General features: G+C 41.6%; 1 protein-coding gene across 7 annotated transcripts in view; it reads right to left on the bottom strand.

The window, feature by feature from the left end:
- NPHP1 (nephrocystin 1) overlaps nucleotides 1–19,535 on the bottom strand; it is a 107,919-nt gene that overhangs the window by 52,959 nt on the left and 35,425 nt on the right. For 6 of the 7 annotated variants that reach the window (XR_013961370.1, XM_080683198.1, XM_080683195.1 and 3 more), the window contains 5 exons: nucleotides 17,667–17,767; nucleotides 17,063–17,105; nucleotides 16,116–16,212; nucleotides 14,724–14,818; nucleotides 12,693–12,821 (listed from right to left, as the gene is read on the bottom strand). Coding sequence is in view for 6 of the 7 variants with exons in the window: in XM_080683198.1 (XP_080539324.1) it covers nucleotides 12,693–12,821; nucleotides 14,724–14,818; nucleotides 16,116–16,212; nucleotides 17,063–17,105; nucleotides 17,667–17,767 (465 nt within the window). In the remaining variant the exon portion in view is untranslated. The remainder of the gene's footprint in view (nucleotides 1–12,692; nucleotides 12,822–14,723; nucleotides 14,819–16,115; nucleotides 16,213–17,062; nucleotides 17,106–17,666; nucleotides 17,768–19,535) is intronic. The other variant, XM_080683199.1, reaches the window with a different exon arrangement.

Genomic DNA, 19,535 nt, shown 5'->3' with positions numbered 1-19,535 from the left:
AAACAAATAAAAATGAACACATGACAACCCAAGATCTACGGAACACAGCAAAAACAGTCTTGAGAGGAAAGTCCATAGCACTACAGGCCTATCTCAAAAAAACAAGAAAAATTAATAATAACCTATTTAACCCTACAACTTAAATAATTAGAGAATAACAAGAAAAGCCCAGGGTAAGCAGAAGGAAGAAAATAATAAAGATTAGAGCAGAAATAAATGACATCGAGACTAAAAAAGAAAATACAAAATACCAATGAAACCAAGAGGTGGTTCTTTGAAAAGATAAACAGGACTTTAGCCAGATACATCAAGAAATCAAGAGAGATAGAAGTCATATCAAGCATCTTCTCAGACCACAGTGACATAAAACTGGAAATCATCTACAATAAAAACAATCCAAAGAAATCAAGCACATGGAGACTAAACAGCATGCTATTAAACAATGACTGGGTTACCAGAGAGATCAAGGAAGAAATAAAAAAACATCATGGCAACAAATGACAATGAAAACACAACAATCCAAAATCTATGGGACACAGTGAAAGCAGTCTTGAGAGGGAAGTTCATAGCTCTACAAGCCTACTGCAAAAAAACAAGAAACAATGGTAATAACTTACCTAACCCTACAACTCAAAGAGTTAGAAAGAGAGCAACAAGAAAATCCCAGTGTAAGCAGAAGGAAGGAAATAATAAAGATCAGAGCACAGATAAATGACATAGAGACCAAAGAAACAATACAAAAGATCAACAAAACCAAGAGCTGGTTCTTTGAAAGGATAAACAAGATTGATGAACCTCTAGCCAGGCTCACCAAGAAGCAAAGAGAGAGGACCCAAATAAACAAAATCATAAATGAAAGAGATGAAATAACAACAGATCCCGCCAAAATACAAAGGATTGTTAAAAAATACTATGAACAACAACTCTATTCCAACAAACTGGACAACCTGGAGGAAATGGACATATTCCTAGAAAAATAAAACCTTCCCAAACTCAATCAGGAAGAATCTAAACATCTCAATAGGCCAATGACTATGGAAGAAATTGAAGCAGTCATCAAAAAGCTTCCAGCAAACAAAAGCCCAGGGCCAGACGGCTTCACAGGAGAGTTTTATCAGACATTCAAGGAAGAACTAAAACCTATCCTCCTCAGACTATTCCAAAAAATTCAAGAGGAAGGAACACTTCCAAGCTCCTTCTATGAAGCCAGCATCACCCTAATACCAAAACCAGATAAAGACAACACAATGAAAGAGAATTACAGGCCAATATCCCTCATGAACGTAGATGCCAAAATCCTCAACAAAATTCTAGCAAATCGGATCCAGCACTACATCAGAAAGATCATACACCATGACCAAGTAGGATTTATCCCAGGAATGCAAGGATGGTACAATATCCGCAAATCAATTAACATGATACATCACATAAACAAATTGAGAGATAAAAATCAAATAGTCATATCAATTGATGCAGAAAAAGCATTTGACAAAATCCAACACCCTTTCTTGATAAAAACTCTCAACAAGGTGGGAATAGAAGGATCATACCTAAACATAAAAAGCTATATATGATAAACCCATAGCCAACATCATACTCAGTGGGCAAAAACTAAAACCATTTCCCCTAAGAACAGGAACAAGACAGGGATGCCCACTCTCACCACTCCTGTTTGACATAGTACTGGAAGTATTAGCCATTGCAATTAGACAAGAAGAAGAAATAAAAGGCATCCAAATTGGAAAAGAAGAAGTAAAGCTGTCCTTATTTGCAGATGACATGATATTGTACATAAAAAACCCTAAAGACTCCATCAGAAAACTATTAGACTTAATAAGTGAATTCGGCAATGTAGCAGGATACAAAATTAACGCCAAGAAATCTATGGCATTTCTATACACCAATAGTGAACTTACAGAAAGAGAGACTAAAAAAGCAATCCCATTTAACATCACACCAAAAAAATTAAGATACCTAGGAATAAATTTAACCAAGGAGGTAAAAGACCTATACACGGAAAATTACAGGACACTGAAAAAAGAGATAGAGGAAGACGTAAACAAATGGAAGAACATACCATGTTCATGGATTAGGAGAATCAACATCATTAAAATGTCCATACTACCCAAAGCAATCTATAGATTCAATGCACTCCCCATTAAAATACCAACAGCATATTTCACAGACCTGGAAAGAACTCTCCAAAAATTCATCTGGAATAAAAAAAAGACCCCGAATAGCCACAGCAATCCTGAGAAAGAAGAATAAAGTAGGAAGGATCTCAATACCAGATTTCAAGCTGTATTACAAAGCCATTGTTCTCAAAACAGCCTGGTACTGGCACAAGAACAGACATATAGATCAATGGAATAGAATAGAGAATCCAGATATCGACCCAAACCACTATGCACAATTAATATTTAACAAAGGAGGCATGAACATACAATGGAGTCAAGACAGTCTCTTCAATAAATGGTGTTGGGAAAATTGGACAGATACATGCAAAAAAATGAAACTAGATCACCAACTTACACCATACACAAAAATAAACTCAAAATGGATACAGGACTTAAACATAAGACGGGAAACCATAAAAATACTAGAGGAATCCACAGGCAGCAAAATCTCAGACATATGCCAAAACAACTTCTTCACTGATACTGCCCCTAGGGCAATGGAAGCCAAACAGAAAATAAACAAATGGGACTACATCTAAATAAAAAGCCTTTTCACAGCAAAAGAAACCATCAACAAAACAAGAAACCCCACTGAATGGGAGAACATATTTGCAAATGTTATCACTGATAAAGGTTTAATCTCCAACATCTACAGGCAGCTTATACAACTTAATAAAAGGAAGATAAATGATCCAATAAAAAAAATGGGCAACGGACCTAAATAGACACTTTTCGAAAGAAGACAGAAGGAAGGCCAAGAGACACATGAAAACATGCTCAAAGTCACTAATTATCCGAGAGATGCAAATCAAAATGACAATGCGATACCATCTCACACCTGTCAGAATGGCTATCATCAACAAACGACAAGTGTTGGCGAGGATGCGGAGAAAAAGGAACCCTCGTGCACTGCTGGTGGGAATGCATACTGGTGCAGCCACTGTGGAGAACAGTATGGAGTTTCCTCAAAAGCTAAAAATGGAACTCCCATTTGACCCAGTAATCCCACTCCTAGGAATATAGCCTAAGAAACTAGAAACACCAATCAGAAAGGATATATGTACCCCTATGTTCATAGCAGCACAATTTACAATAGCTAAGATTTGGAAACAGCCTAGGTGCCCGTCAGCAGATGACTGGATCAGAAAACTATGGTACATCTACACAATGGAATACTATGCTGCCATAAATAAGAAGGAATTCCTACCATTTGTAGCAACCTGGATGGAATTGGAGAACATTATGCTAAGTGAAATAAGCCAGTCAATGAAAGAAAAATACCACATGATCTCACTCATTTGTGGATAATAAAAAACATCATAAACTGATGAACAAAAAGATAGATACAGAGGCAGTAAAGCATCAAACAGACTGTCAAATTACAGCGGGAAGGTTAGGGAGAGGTGCGGGAAATAAGAGATCAACCGAAGGACTTATATGCATGCATATGAGAATAACCAACAGATGCAAAACATTGGGGGGTGAGGGCATGTATGGGAGTGGGGTGGTGGGGGGGCCAATGGTAAGATATGTACAAATATAACACCTTAATAAAAAAATAAAATCTTAAAAAATAAATAAATAAATTATGCTTGATCTTTGAAGCCAAAATTATAATACTGTGAGATGTGGTTCTCAATGTATGTATGGAAGGGAAATATTTAAGATGATTATATTATAAAGGAAAGAGGGTAACGACAATCAAAGGGAGGTGAGGTTTCTATCCGTGACTCAAACTGGAGTGCTGACTCTAGCAGACTGTGGTGAGTTATGTGCCTACAACGAACACCCAGATCAAGCAGTAAAACGCTGTACAGAGATCCTCTCCATAGCACTGCAGGTGATTCAGAGGGTCTGTGAGAGTAGTATGGTCAAGTAACACACCACAGTAGGAAAAAAAAACAAAAAACAGATGAACGAAAAAGAGAGGCAATAAAGAGAAAACCCCCCAGCAGACTAACGATTTCAGACTCCTCTTCAGTATCTGTCTGCTTTCAGACAGTTGCTTTTTGTACATCACCCAGAATGTACAGTTGTCACCACTGGGCAAGCTGTTCTGAGAGGAGCTTACTCAGCCAGTATTAGAAGCAAGCAGTGTCTTGTTAATCAATTTTACAAATATGCTTTTTATTTGGAATGAGGCTTAGATTTATTAAAGAAGCACTCAAGTCAATAGCATCAGTATTTGTTCTGTAATTTCTCAAGTTGGAAAGTTGACATAAATAGGTTTCAAAAATTCTATTATTTTATGTAAAATTACTTTTATTATTCAAAATAAAATTTCAATCTTTGTTTTATGTTCTCATGTAACAGGCAATTCATCTTTTCTTGGCCACTGGCGACACCTGCTGGCTCACGTATGGCAGTGGCTGGTATTGTGCAGAGTGTGGAAGTGAGGCAGGGTCCCTGTAACACAAATTCATTTACTCCCAGTTCAGATGAATGGACAACATTTTTCTCATGCCATGAGTTAGAGGTCTACCAGGATAAGCAAAGCAAACCACAACCCCTTCAGACCTGATCTGCTTTCAGTGTCCCCACCAAACTGTACATCAGCACCATGGATAGAGCCCACTCTCCCTCACCAGCCACATCCAATCCATCATCAAATCCTGTTGGTTTTACCTCTCTGATGGCTACCTCCACCTCCCTAATCTAAGTCATCACCATCGTCTCTCACACACTTACTATGTCCCGTGTGTTTATGCTAACTCATTAAATAACCCTCACACTGACCCTAATAGGTGTGAACAGATGAGGAGAGGGAGAGCAAGGTCAAGTACTTTGGTCAGCATTCCACACTCAGCAGCTGGTGGAGCCAGGGTTCATCCTGGCAGGCTGCTACCAGGTTTGTTTTCCTGAAGGTGACACTTGCTGCCCGTTCACCACCACACTGTGCCATAGCCCCCAAATGGTCTACTCAGGTCCCTTCTGTCCTCTCTAATCCATCTCCAGAGAGGAGCCAGACATCTGCCCAAAACATATATCAAAATTGTGTCACTTCCCCCAGTAATTCTCCTATTTTTAGCATAAAGACAAAACTCTTACACCATGGTCTACAATGTCCTAGGTTCTACTTCCTGATGTCTCCCATTTTAAACCAATCTGTACTTCCCCTCGCTCTCTTCACTCAGCCACACCGACCCACTTCCCAAGTCCTTTCCCACATAAACTTTGCTTGCACTGCTCACCTGCACTGCTCCTTCAACAAGATACACAGTTCTCTTTTTTCACCTTATTATGGCCTGTTCACCCCACAGCTCTCAACTCAAGCATCACTTCCTCAGGAGGGTCAGATTACCCATCTCTAATGTAAACATGCAGTGCTATCAACTTCCCTGAAAGCACAGCTTTAGCCAGCATCCACTTTATATGCTACATTTTCATGTTTTGTTCAGTTCAAAAAATTTTCTAATTTCCTTTTAACCCTTTGATTATTTAGAAATGCATTTCCAAATATATAAGGATTTTCCAGTTATCTTTCTGTTACTGATTTCTAATTCAATTACATGGGATCAAAAATGACACCATCGGCCCAACAGTTATGGTTCAATGGTTGAACATCAACCCATGAATACCAGGAGGTCATGATTTGATTCCCAGGCTTCGGACTCGATCCCCAGTAGGAGGCATGCAGAAGGCAGCCAATTAATTATTCTTTTTCATCATTGATGTTTCTATCCCTTTCTTTCCCTTCCTCTCTCTGAAATCAATAAAAACATATTTTTAAAAATATTTTATTATTTCAATCCTTTTAATTTGTTCAGAAGCATCTACCTTACTGAACATTCCATATGCACCTAAGAGAATGTCTATTTTGGAGTGAAGTGTGCAAATGTCAGTTAGATCCAGTTTGTCAGTGGTGTTATTGGGTTCTTTTCTATCCTTACTAATTTTCTATCTGCCTCTTGCATAGCAATAGGCATACACACACACACACACACACACACACACACACACACACACTAGTGGCCCAGTGCACAAAATTTGTGCACATTAAAAGTGAATTAATTAGACAAATAATCAATGCTGGGAGAAACCAAGATGGTGGCATAGGTAAGCACCTAAACTGCTGCCTCGCACAATTTCAAAACTACAACTAAAAGACAGAACGGACACCATCCAGAACCACAGGAAAACTGGCTGAGTGAAAATTCTACAACTAGAAGGAAAGAGAAAAGCTCACAGAGAATTGGAGGTATGGCAAAGGGTCTTTGTGCGCGCAGAGAGGAAGGGAGGCTGAGAGCCGGGCTGACTTTCTCTGGCGGAAGGGGGAAGGAAGCCCCTGACCACACTGAACCCCAGTTCTGACTGCACTGAACCCCAGTCCTGGGCGAAACCCCGTGGACTCAGGCTCATAAAGGGGGAGTCTGGACTGTCAGGTAGAGAGAAAGGCACCCGGAGACTTGGAGACCCGGGGGAGACCCGGGGAAGCCCCGGCGGGCAGGGGTCTGGAGGCGCGTGCGCCAGTGTGCACAAAGGCTGCGGAGGTTGCCACAGGCTTTCCCTAGCAGAAGGGAGTCGGAAGCTCCTGACTGCACTGAACCCCAGTTCCAGGCGAGCCCCTGGGGACCCACGCTCTTGTGGGGGGAGTCTGGACTCTCGGGTAGAGACTCGGGAGCCAGGGAAGGCAGAGGTCTGGAGGTGCACGCGTGCCAGTGCGCACAAAGGCTGCGGATGTTGCCACAGGCTTTCCCTAGTGGATGGGAGTCAGAAGCTCCTGACTGCACTGAGCCCCAATTCTGACTGCACTGAACCCCAGTTCCAGGTGAGCCCCTGGGGACCCACGCTCTTGTGGGGGGAGTCTGGACTCTCGGGTGGAGACTCGGGAGCCGGGGAAGGCAGAGGTCTGGAGGCGCACGCGCACAAGGGCAAGGCTGACGGGAAGCCAAGACTGTCTGCTCTGCCCTGAGACTCCACCCCATCCAAGCTGAGCACAGAGGCTATTGCAATTTGGCAAGTCTAGTCCTATAAGGCTGTCTCCAGCACCGAACTTCTCCCAGCGTAGACACAGCTGATACTTACAGCCACCTGGCCTGGAGGTCAATTCCTCCCAGTGATACCAACAACAATCAAGACTTAACTACAACAAGGCCGTACACACAGTCCACAAAGGGGTGCACCAAGAGTGTCCTCAGGTTAACTGGGGAGGCCGACCCACTGGGCCATATAGGAAACCTAGCACACAAATCTACCCTACCAACTCAGGGAAGCAGTGAAAATGCAGCGTCAAAGAAACAGATCACAAACGAAAGAAATGGAGGAAAACAAACGACTGAATATAGAATTCAAAACCACGGTTATAAGGCTTTTCAAGAATATCCTAGAAAAGGCCGATAAATATAACGAGACCCTCGAAGATATGAAAAAGGACCAACTGGAAATTAAACATACACTGACTGAAATAAAAAATATTATACAGAGACCCAACAACAGACTAGAGCAGCGGTGGGCAAACTTTTTGACTCGAGGGCCACAATGGGTTCTTAAACTGGACCGGAGGGCCGGAACAAAAGCATGGATGGAGTGTTTGTGTGAACTAATATAAATTCAAAGTAAAGGAGCAGAGGGGAGAGCAAGAGAACCCTCCGCTCTTTCGGCTCCGCGGGCCGGATAGAACAGCCGAACGGGCCGGATCCGGCCCGCGGGCCGTAGTTTGCCCACGGCTGTACTAGAGGAACACAAGAATCAAGTCAAAGAATTGAAATACAAAGAAGCAAAAAACACTCAACCAGAAAAGCAAAAAGAAAAAAGAATCCAAAAAGTTGAAGATAGTGTAAGAAGCCTCTGGGACAACTTCAAGTGTACCAACATCAGAATTATGGGGGTGCCAGAAGAAGAGAGAGAGCAAGATACTGAAAACCTATTTGAAGAAATAATGACTGAAAACTTCCCCCACCTGGTGAAAGAAATAGACTTACAAGTCCAGGAAGTGCACAGAACCCCAAATAAAAGGAATCCAAAGAGGACCACACCAAGATACATCATAATTAAAATGCCAAGAGCAAAAGACAAAGAGAGAATCTTAAAAGCAGCAAGAGAAAAACAATTAATTACCTACAAGGGAGCACCCATACGACTGTCAGCTGATTTCTCAACAGAAAGTAGGCAGGCCAGATGGAGTGGCAAGAAATTTTCAAAGTGATGAATAGCAAGAACCTACAACCAAGATTATTCTACCCAGCAAAGCTATCATTCAGAATTGAAGGGCAGATAAAGAGCTTCACAGATAAGAAAAAGCTAAAGGAGTTCATCACCACCAAACCAGTATTATATGAAATGCTGAAAGGTATTCTTAAAGAAGAGGAAGAAGAAAAAAGTAAAGATAAAAATTATGAACAACAAATACATATCTATCAACAAGTGAACCTAAAAATCAAGTGAATTAAAAACCTGAGGAACAGAATAATCTGGTGAATATAATAGAATCAGGGGCATAGAAAGGGAGTGGACTGATAATTCTCAGGGGGAAAGGGGTATGGGGGGGTTCAGGAAGAGGCTGGACAAAAATCATACACCTATGGATGAGGACAGTGGTGGGGAGGTAAGGGCAGAAGGTGGGGTGGGAACCAGGTGGAGGGGAGCTATGGGGGGAAAAAGGAGAAACAATTGTAATAATCTGAATAAAGATTTATTTTTTTTTTAAGTGAATTAGAGGAATTATTTTAATATTGCTATTTGCCCTTTCTCTATAATAGAAGTGTCAGAGATGAAAGAAAATTAGTAAAATGTATATGAAATTCTTCCTCCTGTCAAAGTCTGGGGCATGCCACAGCACCCAGAGTCAAGTCCCCATCCACCTGCATGCACCTCAAAATCGCACGAGACCCAGACCCGGCCGGCCCCACCCCCGTCAAGCCCCGCCAGGCAAGCCCCGACAGCCTCAGGTCCCCAATCAAGCCCCGCCGAGTGGGGGACGCAGCCTCAGGGCTCCCATCAAGCCCCGCTGGGCGGGAGGCACAGCCTCAGGTCCCCCGGCCCAGTGCCAGGCGCGGGGGCACAGCTTCAGGTCCCCTGGCCCAGCGCCAGAGCGGGAGGCACGGCCTGAGGTCCCCCGTTAAGCCCCGCCAGGTAGGGGGTGTGACCTAAGGTCCCCCATCAAGGCCCACTGGACAGGGTGGGCACAGCCTCAGGTCCCCCATCCTGGCCTGGTGCCACACAGCCTTAGGTCACTGCTGATCGCTCATTACGGCTCATTATGGGAACCCTGCCTCCGCTGTGGGCGCAACCATCTTGTGACGGTGTGAGGGTCAATTTGCATATTACATCTTTATTATATAGGATATATATTGATTGATTTCAGAGAGGAAGAGAGCAAGAGATAGAAACATCAATGATCTGCCTCCTGCACACCCCACACTGGAGATCAAGCTCACAACCCGGGCATGTGCCCTTGACCAGAATTGAACCTGGGACCCTTCAGTCCACTGGCTGACCATAGGGTCAAACCAGCTAGGGCTGTATAGATTTCTGAGAGAAGAAGTGGTAGAGTTTCCAACTGTAACTGTGGCTTTGCCTGTTTCTCCTTTCAGCTCTATTTGTGCATTGTGAAGCTCTGATGCTAGGTGAACACTTTGGGGATTGTTACATCTTCTTGGTGAACTGTCCCTATCATGCAGTGTACCTCTCTATTCCTGGTAACTGTCTTGTTCTAAAGTCCACTTTGTCTGATATTAATATATTTTAAGTGCTACATGTTTTCCCACCCTTCTTATTACATTTAAGGTAGGTTTCTTATATGTAGGCTATGGTTAGATCGCTCTCATTGTGGTTTTAACTTGCATTTCCCCAATGACTTATTATATGTTGAATATCTCTTTATATGCCTCTTAGTTTTTCATATATTTTCTTTTTTTAAGTGGTTTTGTCCATTTAGAAAACTGAGTTATATTTTTGTTTCTTGGACATCCTTGACTTGTTCGTGATCTTAGGGAACAAGTGTTCAACATTCCACCATTAAGGATGATGATGCTAGCTTTAGTTTTCTCCTGTTGCCCTTTTGTAGACAGCACGGGGGGAGGCACATGGGCATTTCTTTAATTATTGTCCGCTGTACTCAGGGCAACAGGCAGAGCTGCGCCCTGGGAACGCGCTTTGCCAAAAAGGCAAGAGTGTTATCAGCTTGGCCTTCATTTCAGCCCAGGTGTCGGGGAGTGTGACTTTGATATGTAAATCCAGTCAAGCACCAGGAATGCTCGGGCCTACTCAAGAATGCAAATAAGCTCCTTTGATCCTAACTTTTCGTGAAACTTCCTGGTATTTGGGGGTATAAAATAAACATGCTATATCGGCTCTGGGTCCCTGTCCCTCCATCAGAGAGGACGGCGGTCCCACCTGGCTCCCAGCTTTTTTCTTCTATCTTTGTGTCTTGTCTTTTTCTTTCTTTTATTTCTCAATCCCCAGCTCCTCTACTCAGGAACTGGACCCGCTCTCTTTCCGTGCTGGATGAGGAAAGAGAGAAACACCTACACCTTTACCAATTTAAGGGCATTCTCTTTTGTTCCAAGTGTGTTGGGATTTTTTTAAAATCATGAATGGGTTTTGAAGTTGATCAAATACTTTTTCTACATCTATAGTTCTTTAGTTCTATTAATATGGAATATTACAATTATCTGAATTCAAATGTCAAATGTTGGTTACACAGGTGCATACATTTGAATTCCTAAAATTCAAGTTCAATATTCCCCAATTAGTCATGATATTCAATGTGCTAATAATTTTGTTTAGGATTTTAGTTTTGATATTCATGGGGGACACTACTCTTGTAATTTTTTTTCTTGTAATGTCTTGTAGTATTTTGGCATAACATTTTTCCTGGCCCTACAAAATGAGTGAGGAACATTTCCTTTTCATCTTTGGAAGAATTTGTCTACTACTGGAATTATTTCTTCCTTAAATGTTTGGAGGAATTCACCAGTGAAGCCATCTGAGCCTAGGCTTTTCTTTGTTGGAAAATTTTTAATTACAGTTTCAATTTTTTTAACAAAGGTATTCTAAATGTTCTATTTTTTCTTATTTCACTTTCAGTAAATTGTGGTTTTTCAGGGAATTGATGTATATAAACTACCAAGTTTATTGGCATAAAAATGTTTATAATATCTCCTCACTGTCCTTTTAATGTCTGGGGGATCTGTGGTAAGGTTCTATTTTCATGTCAAATATTGATCATTTGTTTTCTTTCTCCCTTTTTAAACTTTCTTAATCAGTCTTAACTAGTTAGGCATTTCTCAGTTTTACTAATCTTTTCAAAGAATAAACTTTTGCCTTTTCTGATTTTCTCTTTTGTTCATCTGTTTTCTGTTTCATTAATTTCTATTCTTACCTTTATTATTTCCTCCACTCTGCTTCCTTCTAGTTTAACTCACTCTTCCTTTTCTAGCCTCTTGAGTTAGTTTAGATGACCAATTTTAAATCTTTCTTCTTGTCTAGTAGTATATGCAATCAAAGCTATACATTTCCAGCCCAGCCGGTGTGGTTCAGTGGTTGAGCGTTAACCTATGAACCAGTTCACGGTTGGATTCCTGGTCAGGGCACATGCCCATTTGCAGGCTCAATCCCCAGTAGGGGGCGTGCAGGAAGCAGCTGATCAATAATTTTCTCTCGTCATTTATGTTTCTATCTCTCTCTACTTCTTCCCTTCTTCTCTAAAACCACTAAAAATATATCTGTATATTTTTTAAAGCTATACATTTCCATCTGAGCATCACTTAAAGATATTGTCTCACAAACAAATCAATATTTTTAATCCTCACCTGAGAATATGTTTTTATTAATTTTAGAGAGAGGAAGGGAGAGAGAGATAGAGAAACTTCGATGTGGGAGAGAAACATCAATCAGTTACCTCCCATTCACAGCCCAACCAGGGATCGAACCCACAACCTAGGTCTGTGCCTTGACCAGGAATCAAACCTGCAACCTTTTGGTGTATGGGACAACGCTCCAACCAACTGAGCCACCTGGCCAGGGCCAAAACAATTACTTTTCTAAGAGTCATTCAAATTCTTTGTTTGGTACTGGATAAAAAATATTCTCCTAGAAATCAGTGAGGAGTCAAGTGGAAAAGAACACAAAGAAGCTCCATAACAGGAGGTAATGCTCCACTTACTGATGGGGGTGGGGGTTATACAGGGATGTGCGTTTGACAGAAATGCAACTCTGTGCACCTAAGTCTTGAGCTATACGATACTAGAAGGCAAGTATCAGTACCTTTTAGTAGGTGAAAAATCTATGGCTAAGAGGCCTTAACTGCGACATTAGCCAACATCACACATCTGGCCACTGAAAGAGCCAGAGTGAAGCCTATGTCATCAAAACCCATGTAGTTTGCACTCGGCCACATATTACTTTATATGTATGTATACATGCCTATACATACACATACACATACACATGCACATGCACATGCACATATAAAGAAACAGAGACAGACAGACCCCCACCAGGACGTGTTTAACATGTTGACTAACAAAATGTTTTCCATCCTGACGTGAACCCTGTGCTCCTCAGTAAGCTCACCTTATTGCCATCAAATAGACAGAGGCGCACGTGTCTGCTGAGGAGCTGGATGCTCACTCCCGGAACAGGAATCATTTTACAGCTCCAGAGGGTCAGGATCAAGGAAACACGACTTGCTCTTGACCTAATCTAAGAAAAATTAGTTATGAAAAAGGTTCACTTTTGTGACTAACAAGACAAATTCATTTTCAAAGCATCTTTTATAAATATGTAAGAAAATATACATAAGAATAATGTACAAATAACAAAAGGAAGAATTTTACAAAGAAATATACACCCACAAGAAAACTGTCAATAGTATGATTAATTTAAGTCAAAATTTTAGGGACATTTTTTATGACAATTTATATTTGAAATATTTGCACTTTGGTGGAAATGTATAAAACTGTGATGGGAAGAACCGCCATACAATCAGGTAAGATGTATGAGCTCATTCACACAGTCGCTCCTCCACAATGGGGATGAGGGCAGATGGTCACAGCATGTGTAGCTTCCAGCCAGCTCCTCCTTGGTTAATTCCAAGCACTTAGCTACATTGTTCCTTGGCTTCCTAAACAGATGTTTTGACAGAGAGAAGTCACTGACCACGGGATATGACTGCTTGGTTCACCTTCACAGGTACAGTTCAGAATGTCCATAAACAAATTTCATCTGGTTTCTAATTTAAGAACATCTTCCATTCTTTACTTTCTGCCTTATGATCATGGTCCTTCCATTTAAAGTACTTACATCATTGATAAAATAAGGCAACATCTAAAAGCCTCACCTTTTCATTTTAAGAAATGAGAGCTGGGTGTAAAATTCATAAAATGAAATGCCATTTATTCTAGTACTAGTACACTAAACAGACCAAATACAACATCTTTATTGACTTGCAATAAGGGATATTCAATACAAAGAAGGTTCCAGGCAATACTTGGGTTGAGAGGAAAAGTGGCACTAAAATTCTATGCTACTCCTCTCCACAACACCTGACCACAGTAGGTCTGTTCTCCCCTTGAGGCCCTGGGGCAGGAAGGGGAAAAAGGGGAAGATAAACAGGAAGGGGAGTGATGCATTCCAACATGGTGTAGATCTGCTAAAGAGTTGGAGAGTACAATGAAATGAAAAGTTGTCCTACTTCAACTGGGGATATAAAAATCCTTTACTCTAAGGAATCCCAAAAAAAGTATAATCAGAAAGTACTTATTCTTACTTAATTAACATAATATTAATAATAATAATAATAATAATAATTGCTGAGGCTGACCAGCAGACCCTGAGCGACAGATGAATAATTTCTCTGACACACATTTCTGTGAAAGAGAGGGCTAAGGGACTGCTTGGCTATAGGAACCAAACAGCCCCATTCACCTGCCTCCTTAGGCTTTTATTGTAGCAACAGCTTGAACTAAAATTAACTTCTAGATACTATCTGCAGGGTAAGTAGCCTTGAGAAGACACATGCATCTGCAGTGTCCTTTAAGCAAGGACATCTGAAGACTAAGCATAAAGATTTCAGTAAACACTGGGGGCTCAGACTTATTTGGAAAAGTCAAGGCAGGAGCTGCCGCCTTTGGCAAGGTCCCTTAGAGGCCCCCGACCTTTCAGAGAATCCTCCTTACAGACTTTCCCACCAAGTCCCGTGCTTCCCCACAAATAATAATGATGATGATGGTGATACTGGCTAACATTTCCTGAGTTATCATCATGAGCCAGGCTGCCCTTCACACACATAATTCTCTCAATAACCCTATGAGGCAAGTATTGCTATTATTCCCTTTTCATAGATGAAGAAACTGAGGCAGAGAATGACTGAGATAGGTACTATTTCCTTTGTAACAATAGGAGAAGAGAGCTATGGAGAATAGAAACAAAATAAATCACAAACCCAAGTTTTGTCTTAGCTATGAAACTCATTGAGTATTTCAAAATCACAGAACAGAAATAATGTTTTTGTTTTTCATAATGCATTTATCAATTTACATGTTATTGGTATACTTGCAACCATGACACAATCTGGAAAAGTTGTAACTTAGTAGCTACACTTACAGTGCCTGTCTTAGCATCCCACAGGAGATCCCTGAAGGCCAGCTGTGAAGGAGTGAGCTCTGGCTGTAAGAAGTAACTTGCTCGAAATTGATTCCCTGCAAAAATAATGTTTTATTTATTTTCTTACAAAGAAAGGAATTAAATTCAAAACCAAAAATCCATTATGCTATGCTATAAACTTAAGAAACAGACATCCAAAAGGCCAGCTGCTTCCTGGGAATGGGCTTCCTAAGACAGAGGCACCAACCAGGATTTACAGACAAAAAACAGAGGAAACACAAAGATAGAAACACATAAGAGCTGATCGCCAAGCAACTTTAAGAAAGATCTGAAAGCCTCTTAGGCCAATAACATGGACCGTGATGAAGGTGATCCATTCAAATATTTTTTGTAAGATTCAAGAAATCTGTAAATATTTTTTTGGAAATTTAGAAAAATATATAATCATTAATGTTACTTCTTTACACAAAACCATTTTGATACTGTTCTCCCAAACTTTAGTCATGAAGAACACTTATTACAAATCATGTATTCGTTGCAGAAATCATCTTTGACTTCCTACTCTGTGCCAGGTGCTATGCTAGGACCTGGAAATCCAAATGAGAACAGAGAAATGTCGCCCTGCCCTCATGCATTTACAGTTGAGTTGGGGAAACCATTTAAGAATTAAGTAGATTCCCAGCCAGGGTGACTCAGTGGTCGAGCGTTGACCTATGAACCCAAAGATTGTATTTTGATTCCTGGTCAGGGCGCATGCCCATGCTGTGGGCTCAATCCCCAGTAGGGGGCATGCAGGAGGCAGCCGATCAATGACTCTCTCTCATCATTGATGTTCCTATCTTTCTCTCCCTCTTCCTTCCTCTCCAAAACCAATAAAAATATATTTTAAAAAATAAAATAAAATGTTCTTATGGACAAATGTCAAGTACGGGGAAATCCAAGAACAAGTAAGACAACAGAAAAGGCGAATGGAGGAAACTCTTCGGAAAAGTCTTGCTGTGAAGAAAAGCAGAGAAAGGGAGGCTTGGCCTGGAAAGGAGAGGCTGGTTCTCAGAGGCGGGAGGCACTAGGCTTGCCAGTGTCACTGAGGAGGGAAGAAGTGGTGGACCTAGCTGAGAATACATGGAGGGGCTGACAATTAAGAGCCATGTTTCTGGAATAAAGGGAAGAGACTGGAGCCCAGAGTACAGGAACACAGGAAGACAGGCTGGCCTCTGATCGCATCAGGGGTCCTTCCTCCACTGTCACAGGAAAGATGAGGAAAAGATGAGCGAGCACCAATGAGATGTGAGGCTCACCATCTTTTTAAGCAACTTGTTTGGGCTAAAACAAGGAAGTTAGACATAAAGCTTAGCTAAGGTCTGTGGTGGCTGAGAGACCCCGGATTGTTACCTTCCTCCAGCAGCTGGAAGAGCATGGACGGCCTGAACCCAGCAGGAATAGCTCCCATCGTGGCCAGCACATCAACAGTGTTTATCTGCTGAAGATGCTAAAAACAAATTGATTCGCTGTTTTCATTCGTGTTTCCCTCACCTCTTACAGTATTGTCTTTATCATTATAGCAACTGCAACCCAGAAAGGAAAGCACAATGTACAGATGTTAGTGAACAAACAGAGCAATTTACCCCCAAGTTCCTGAGAGGAGGCCTTCACTGAATCCTGGCATCCCCCAAGGACCTAAGCCTCAAGCTGTGCCCAGTGGGCTGAGCCCTGTGCTCCTGCACATGCCTCATCAAAATGTCCCCCATCTTGTCCCGCCCCACAATGTACTGCCATGTAACAGATGAGTTAATATCATAAACTCACATGCACTGACAATGGCTTTTTTGTATATATGTGTACACCACACACACACAAACGCACACACACACACTCACAAGCATGTCCATGTGAGACCCAGGTTAAAACGTCAGAAAGAATAATTACTAAGCTGTTAATGGTGATTATTTATGGGGGGAGTGAATTTTCATTTTTCTATGTAATTTTTAAGTGATAAGATTATGAATAATTTCTTACTTTTTGAGGTTTCTGGAATTTTTCCTACTAACTAAAATTTAACAGTAGTCTTTAACTAAACGATAGAAAATGCAGGCAGAATCAGTGAGAGAGATTACCAAGCCCTCAAATCTACTCTTCTTACAGAAAAGATCTGATGGGGAATGCTGGTTGGAGCGCAGGCTCACTAACCAGAAGCACATGTTTCATGCTCTGTCCATCCAAGCCTGCACCCTTTCTCACATCCAATGCTCTCTTACAAAGCCCCATCCTGTTCTGATGAACTCTAGCAGAACTGTTAGGTAACAGAGTGAGACACCATTGACAAGACAGGAGGTACCAACCTCTGAGAGAGCTTTCTGGACAGCACTCCAGTGAGAATCAGTTCTGGGAGACAAAACAGTAACGTGAATGCACAGACAGGTCACACTTATTCACTTGGTTAGGCAACTTCATTAATCAAAGAACAAAGTACATAACTATCAGTAAGTCCTTTTTTTCCTTTTCCAAACTGTGAGAGAAAAGGTTTTTGGGTGTGTTTGTTTGTTTTTTAGGAAGAGGAAAGAGAGAGGGAGAAAGGGAGAGAGAAATATCAATTTGTTGTTCCACTTATTTATGCATTCATTGGTTGTTTCTTGTATGTGCCCTATCGGGGACTGAACCCACAACCTTGGCCTATCGGACGATGCTGTAACCAACTGAGCTACCCAGCCAGGGCTGTCAGTAAGTTCTGAAAACCTAACATTATCCAGATGTAGCCAAGAAAGAACAATCACAAAAATAAAGTAGCAATGATCTTTAAGCAAACAGTAATATGAAAAGCACTGTTCACAAACTGCAAGTTGTCTCTTACCAAAAAAATCTTGAATTATTTACAATGATAAAAATAAACAAAGTTTCCCAAACCTTTAATTTATTTTACTTGGATATCCCCTCAGGCCTTGGTACCTATGCTCAGCTTGTGCTCCCTGTGCTATCTCTTCTGCCACCTCCACATCGCCTTCACTGCCTTCTTCACTTGACTCGTGGCATTCTTCTTTATGATGGGGCTGAAAAATGATTGTAATATAAGGCACTTTTCTTACCTAATGCAAAAATCAACCAATACAATGACTTTCAGAGAGACTTGAGTATAGATGGGAATTTACATGAGGGGCATATAAAAAATCAGTGGGAAGAAGATTTCAACATGTGGTTGATCGTTTGGAAAATTACAAGGATAGAGGTAAAGAGAAAGTTTAATCAAAATACATTCCAGATAGAATTTATTCAAATGAAAAAACAAGGAAGTAAAGGTACAAACAAAAGAACTCAGGAGAAACCAAGATGGCAGCATAGGTAAACACCTAAACTGCTGCCTCGCACAACAATTTCAAAACTGCAACTAAAAGACAGAACGGACACCATCCAGAACCACAGGAAAGCTGGCTGAGTGAAAATTCTACAACTAGAAGGAAAGAGGAAAGCTCACAGAGAATTGGAGGTACGGCAAAGGGGCTTTGTGCGCGCAGAGAGGAAGGGCGGCTGAGAGCCTGGCTGACTTTCTCTGGCGGAAGGGGGAAGGAAGCCTCCGACCGCACTGAACCCCAGTTCTGACTGCACTGAACCCCAGTTCCGGGTGAACCCCTGGGGACCCACGCTCTTACGGGGGAGTCTGGACTCTCGGGCGGAGACTCGAGCTGGGAAAGGCAGAAGTCTGAAGGCGCACACGGGCCAGTGCGCACAAAGGCTGCGGAGGTTGCCACAGGCTTTCCCTAGTGGAAGGGAGTCAGAGGATTCTGACTGCAGTGAACCCCAGTTCCAGGCGAGCCCCTGGGGACCCACGCTCTTGTGGGGGGAGTCTGGACTCTCAGGCGGAGACTCGAGCGGGGGAAGGCGGAGGACTGAAAGCGCACATGCGCGCAAGGGCAAGGCTGACAGGAAGCCAAAACTGAGACTCCACCCCATCCAAGCTGAGCACAGAGGCTATTGCAATTTGGCAAGTCTAATCCTATAAGGCTGTCTCCAGCACCGAACTTCTCCCAGCATAGACACAGCTGATCCTTACAGCCAACTGGCCCGGAGGTGAATTCTTCCCAGTGATACCAACAACAATAAAGACTTAATTACAACAAGGCTGTACACACAGTCCACAAAGGGGTGCACCAAGAGTGTCCACCTCAGGTTAACTGGGGAAGCAGACCCACTGGGCCATATTGGAAACCTAGCACAAATATCTACCTTACCAACTCAGGGAATCAATGAAAATGCGGGGTCAAAGAATCAGATCACAAACGAAAGAAATGGAGGAAAACAAACGACTTGATATAGAATTCAAAACCACGGTTATAAGACTTTTTAAGAATATCCTAGAAAAGGCCGATAAATATAATGAGACCCTCGAAGATATGAAAAAGGACCAACTAGAAATTAAACATACACTGACTGAAATAAAAAATATTATACAGAGACCCAGAAACAGAATAAAGGAACCCAAGAATCAAGTCAAAGAATTGAAATACAAAGAAGCAAAAAACACTCAACCGAAAAAGCAAAAACCAAAAAAAAAAATCCAAAAAGTTGAAGATAATGTAAGAAGACTCTGGGACAACTTCAAGCATACCAACATCAGAATTATGGGGGTGCCAGAAGAAGAGAGAGAGCAAGATACTGAAAACCTATTTGAAGAAATAATGACCGAAAACTTCCCCCACCTAGTGAAAGAAATAGACTTACAAGTCCAGGAAGCCCACAGAACCCCAAACAAAAGGAATCCAAAGAGGACCACACCAAGACACATCATAATTAAAATGCCAAGAGCAAAAGACAAAGAGAGAA

The sequence above is a fragment of the Plecotus auritus genome, assembly GCF_963455305.1.
Source record: "Plecotus auritus genome assembly, chromosome: 8".
Taxonomy (NCBI): domain Eukaryota; kingdom Metazoa; phylum Chordata; class Mammalia; order Chiroptera; family Vespertilionidae; genus Plecotus; species Plecotus auritus.
The sequence above is the reverse complement of the archived record's forward strand: the minus strand, read 5'-3'. Positions and strand labels throughout refer to the sequence as shown.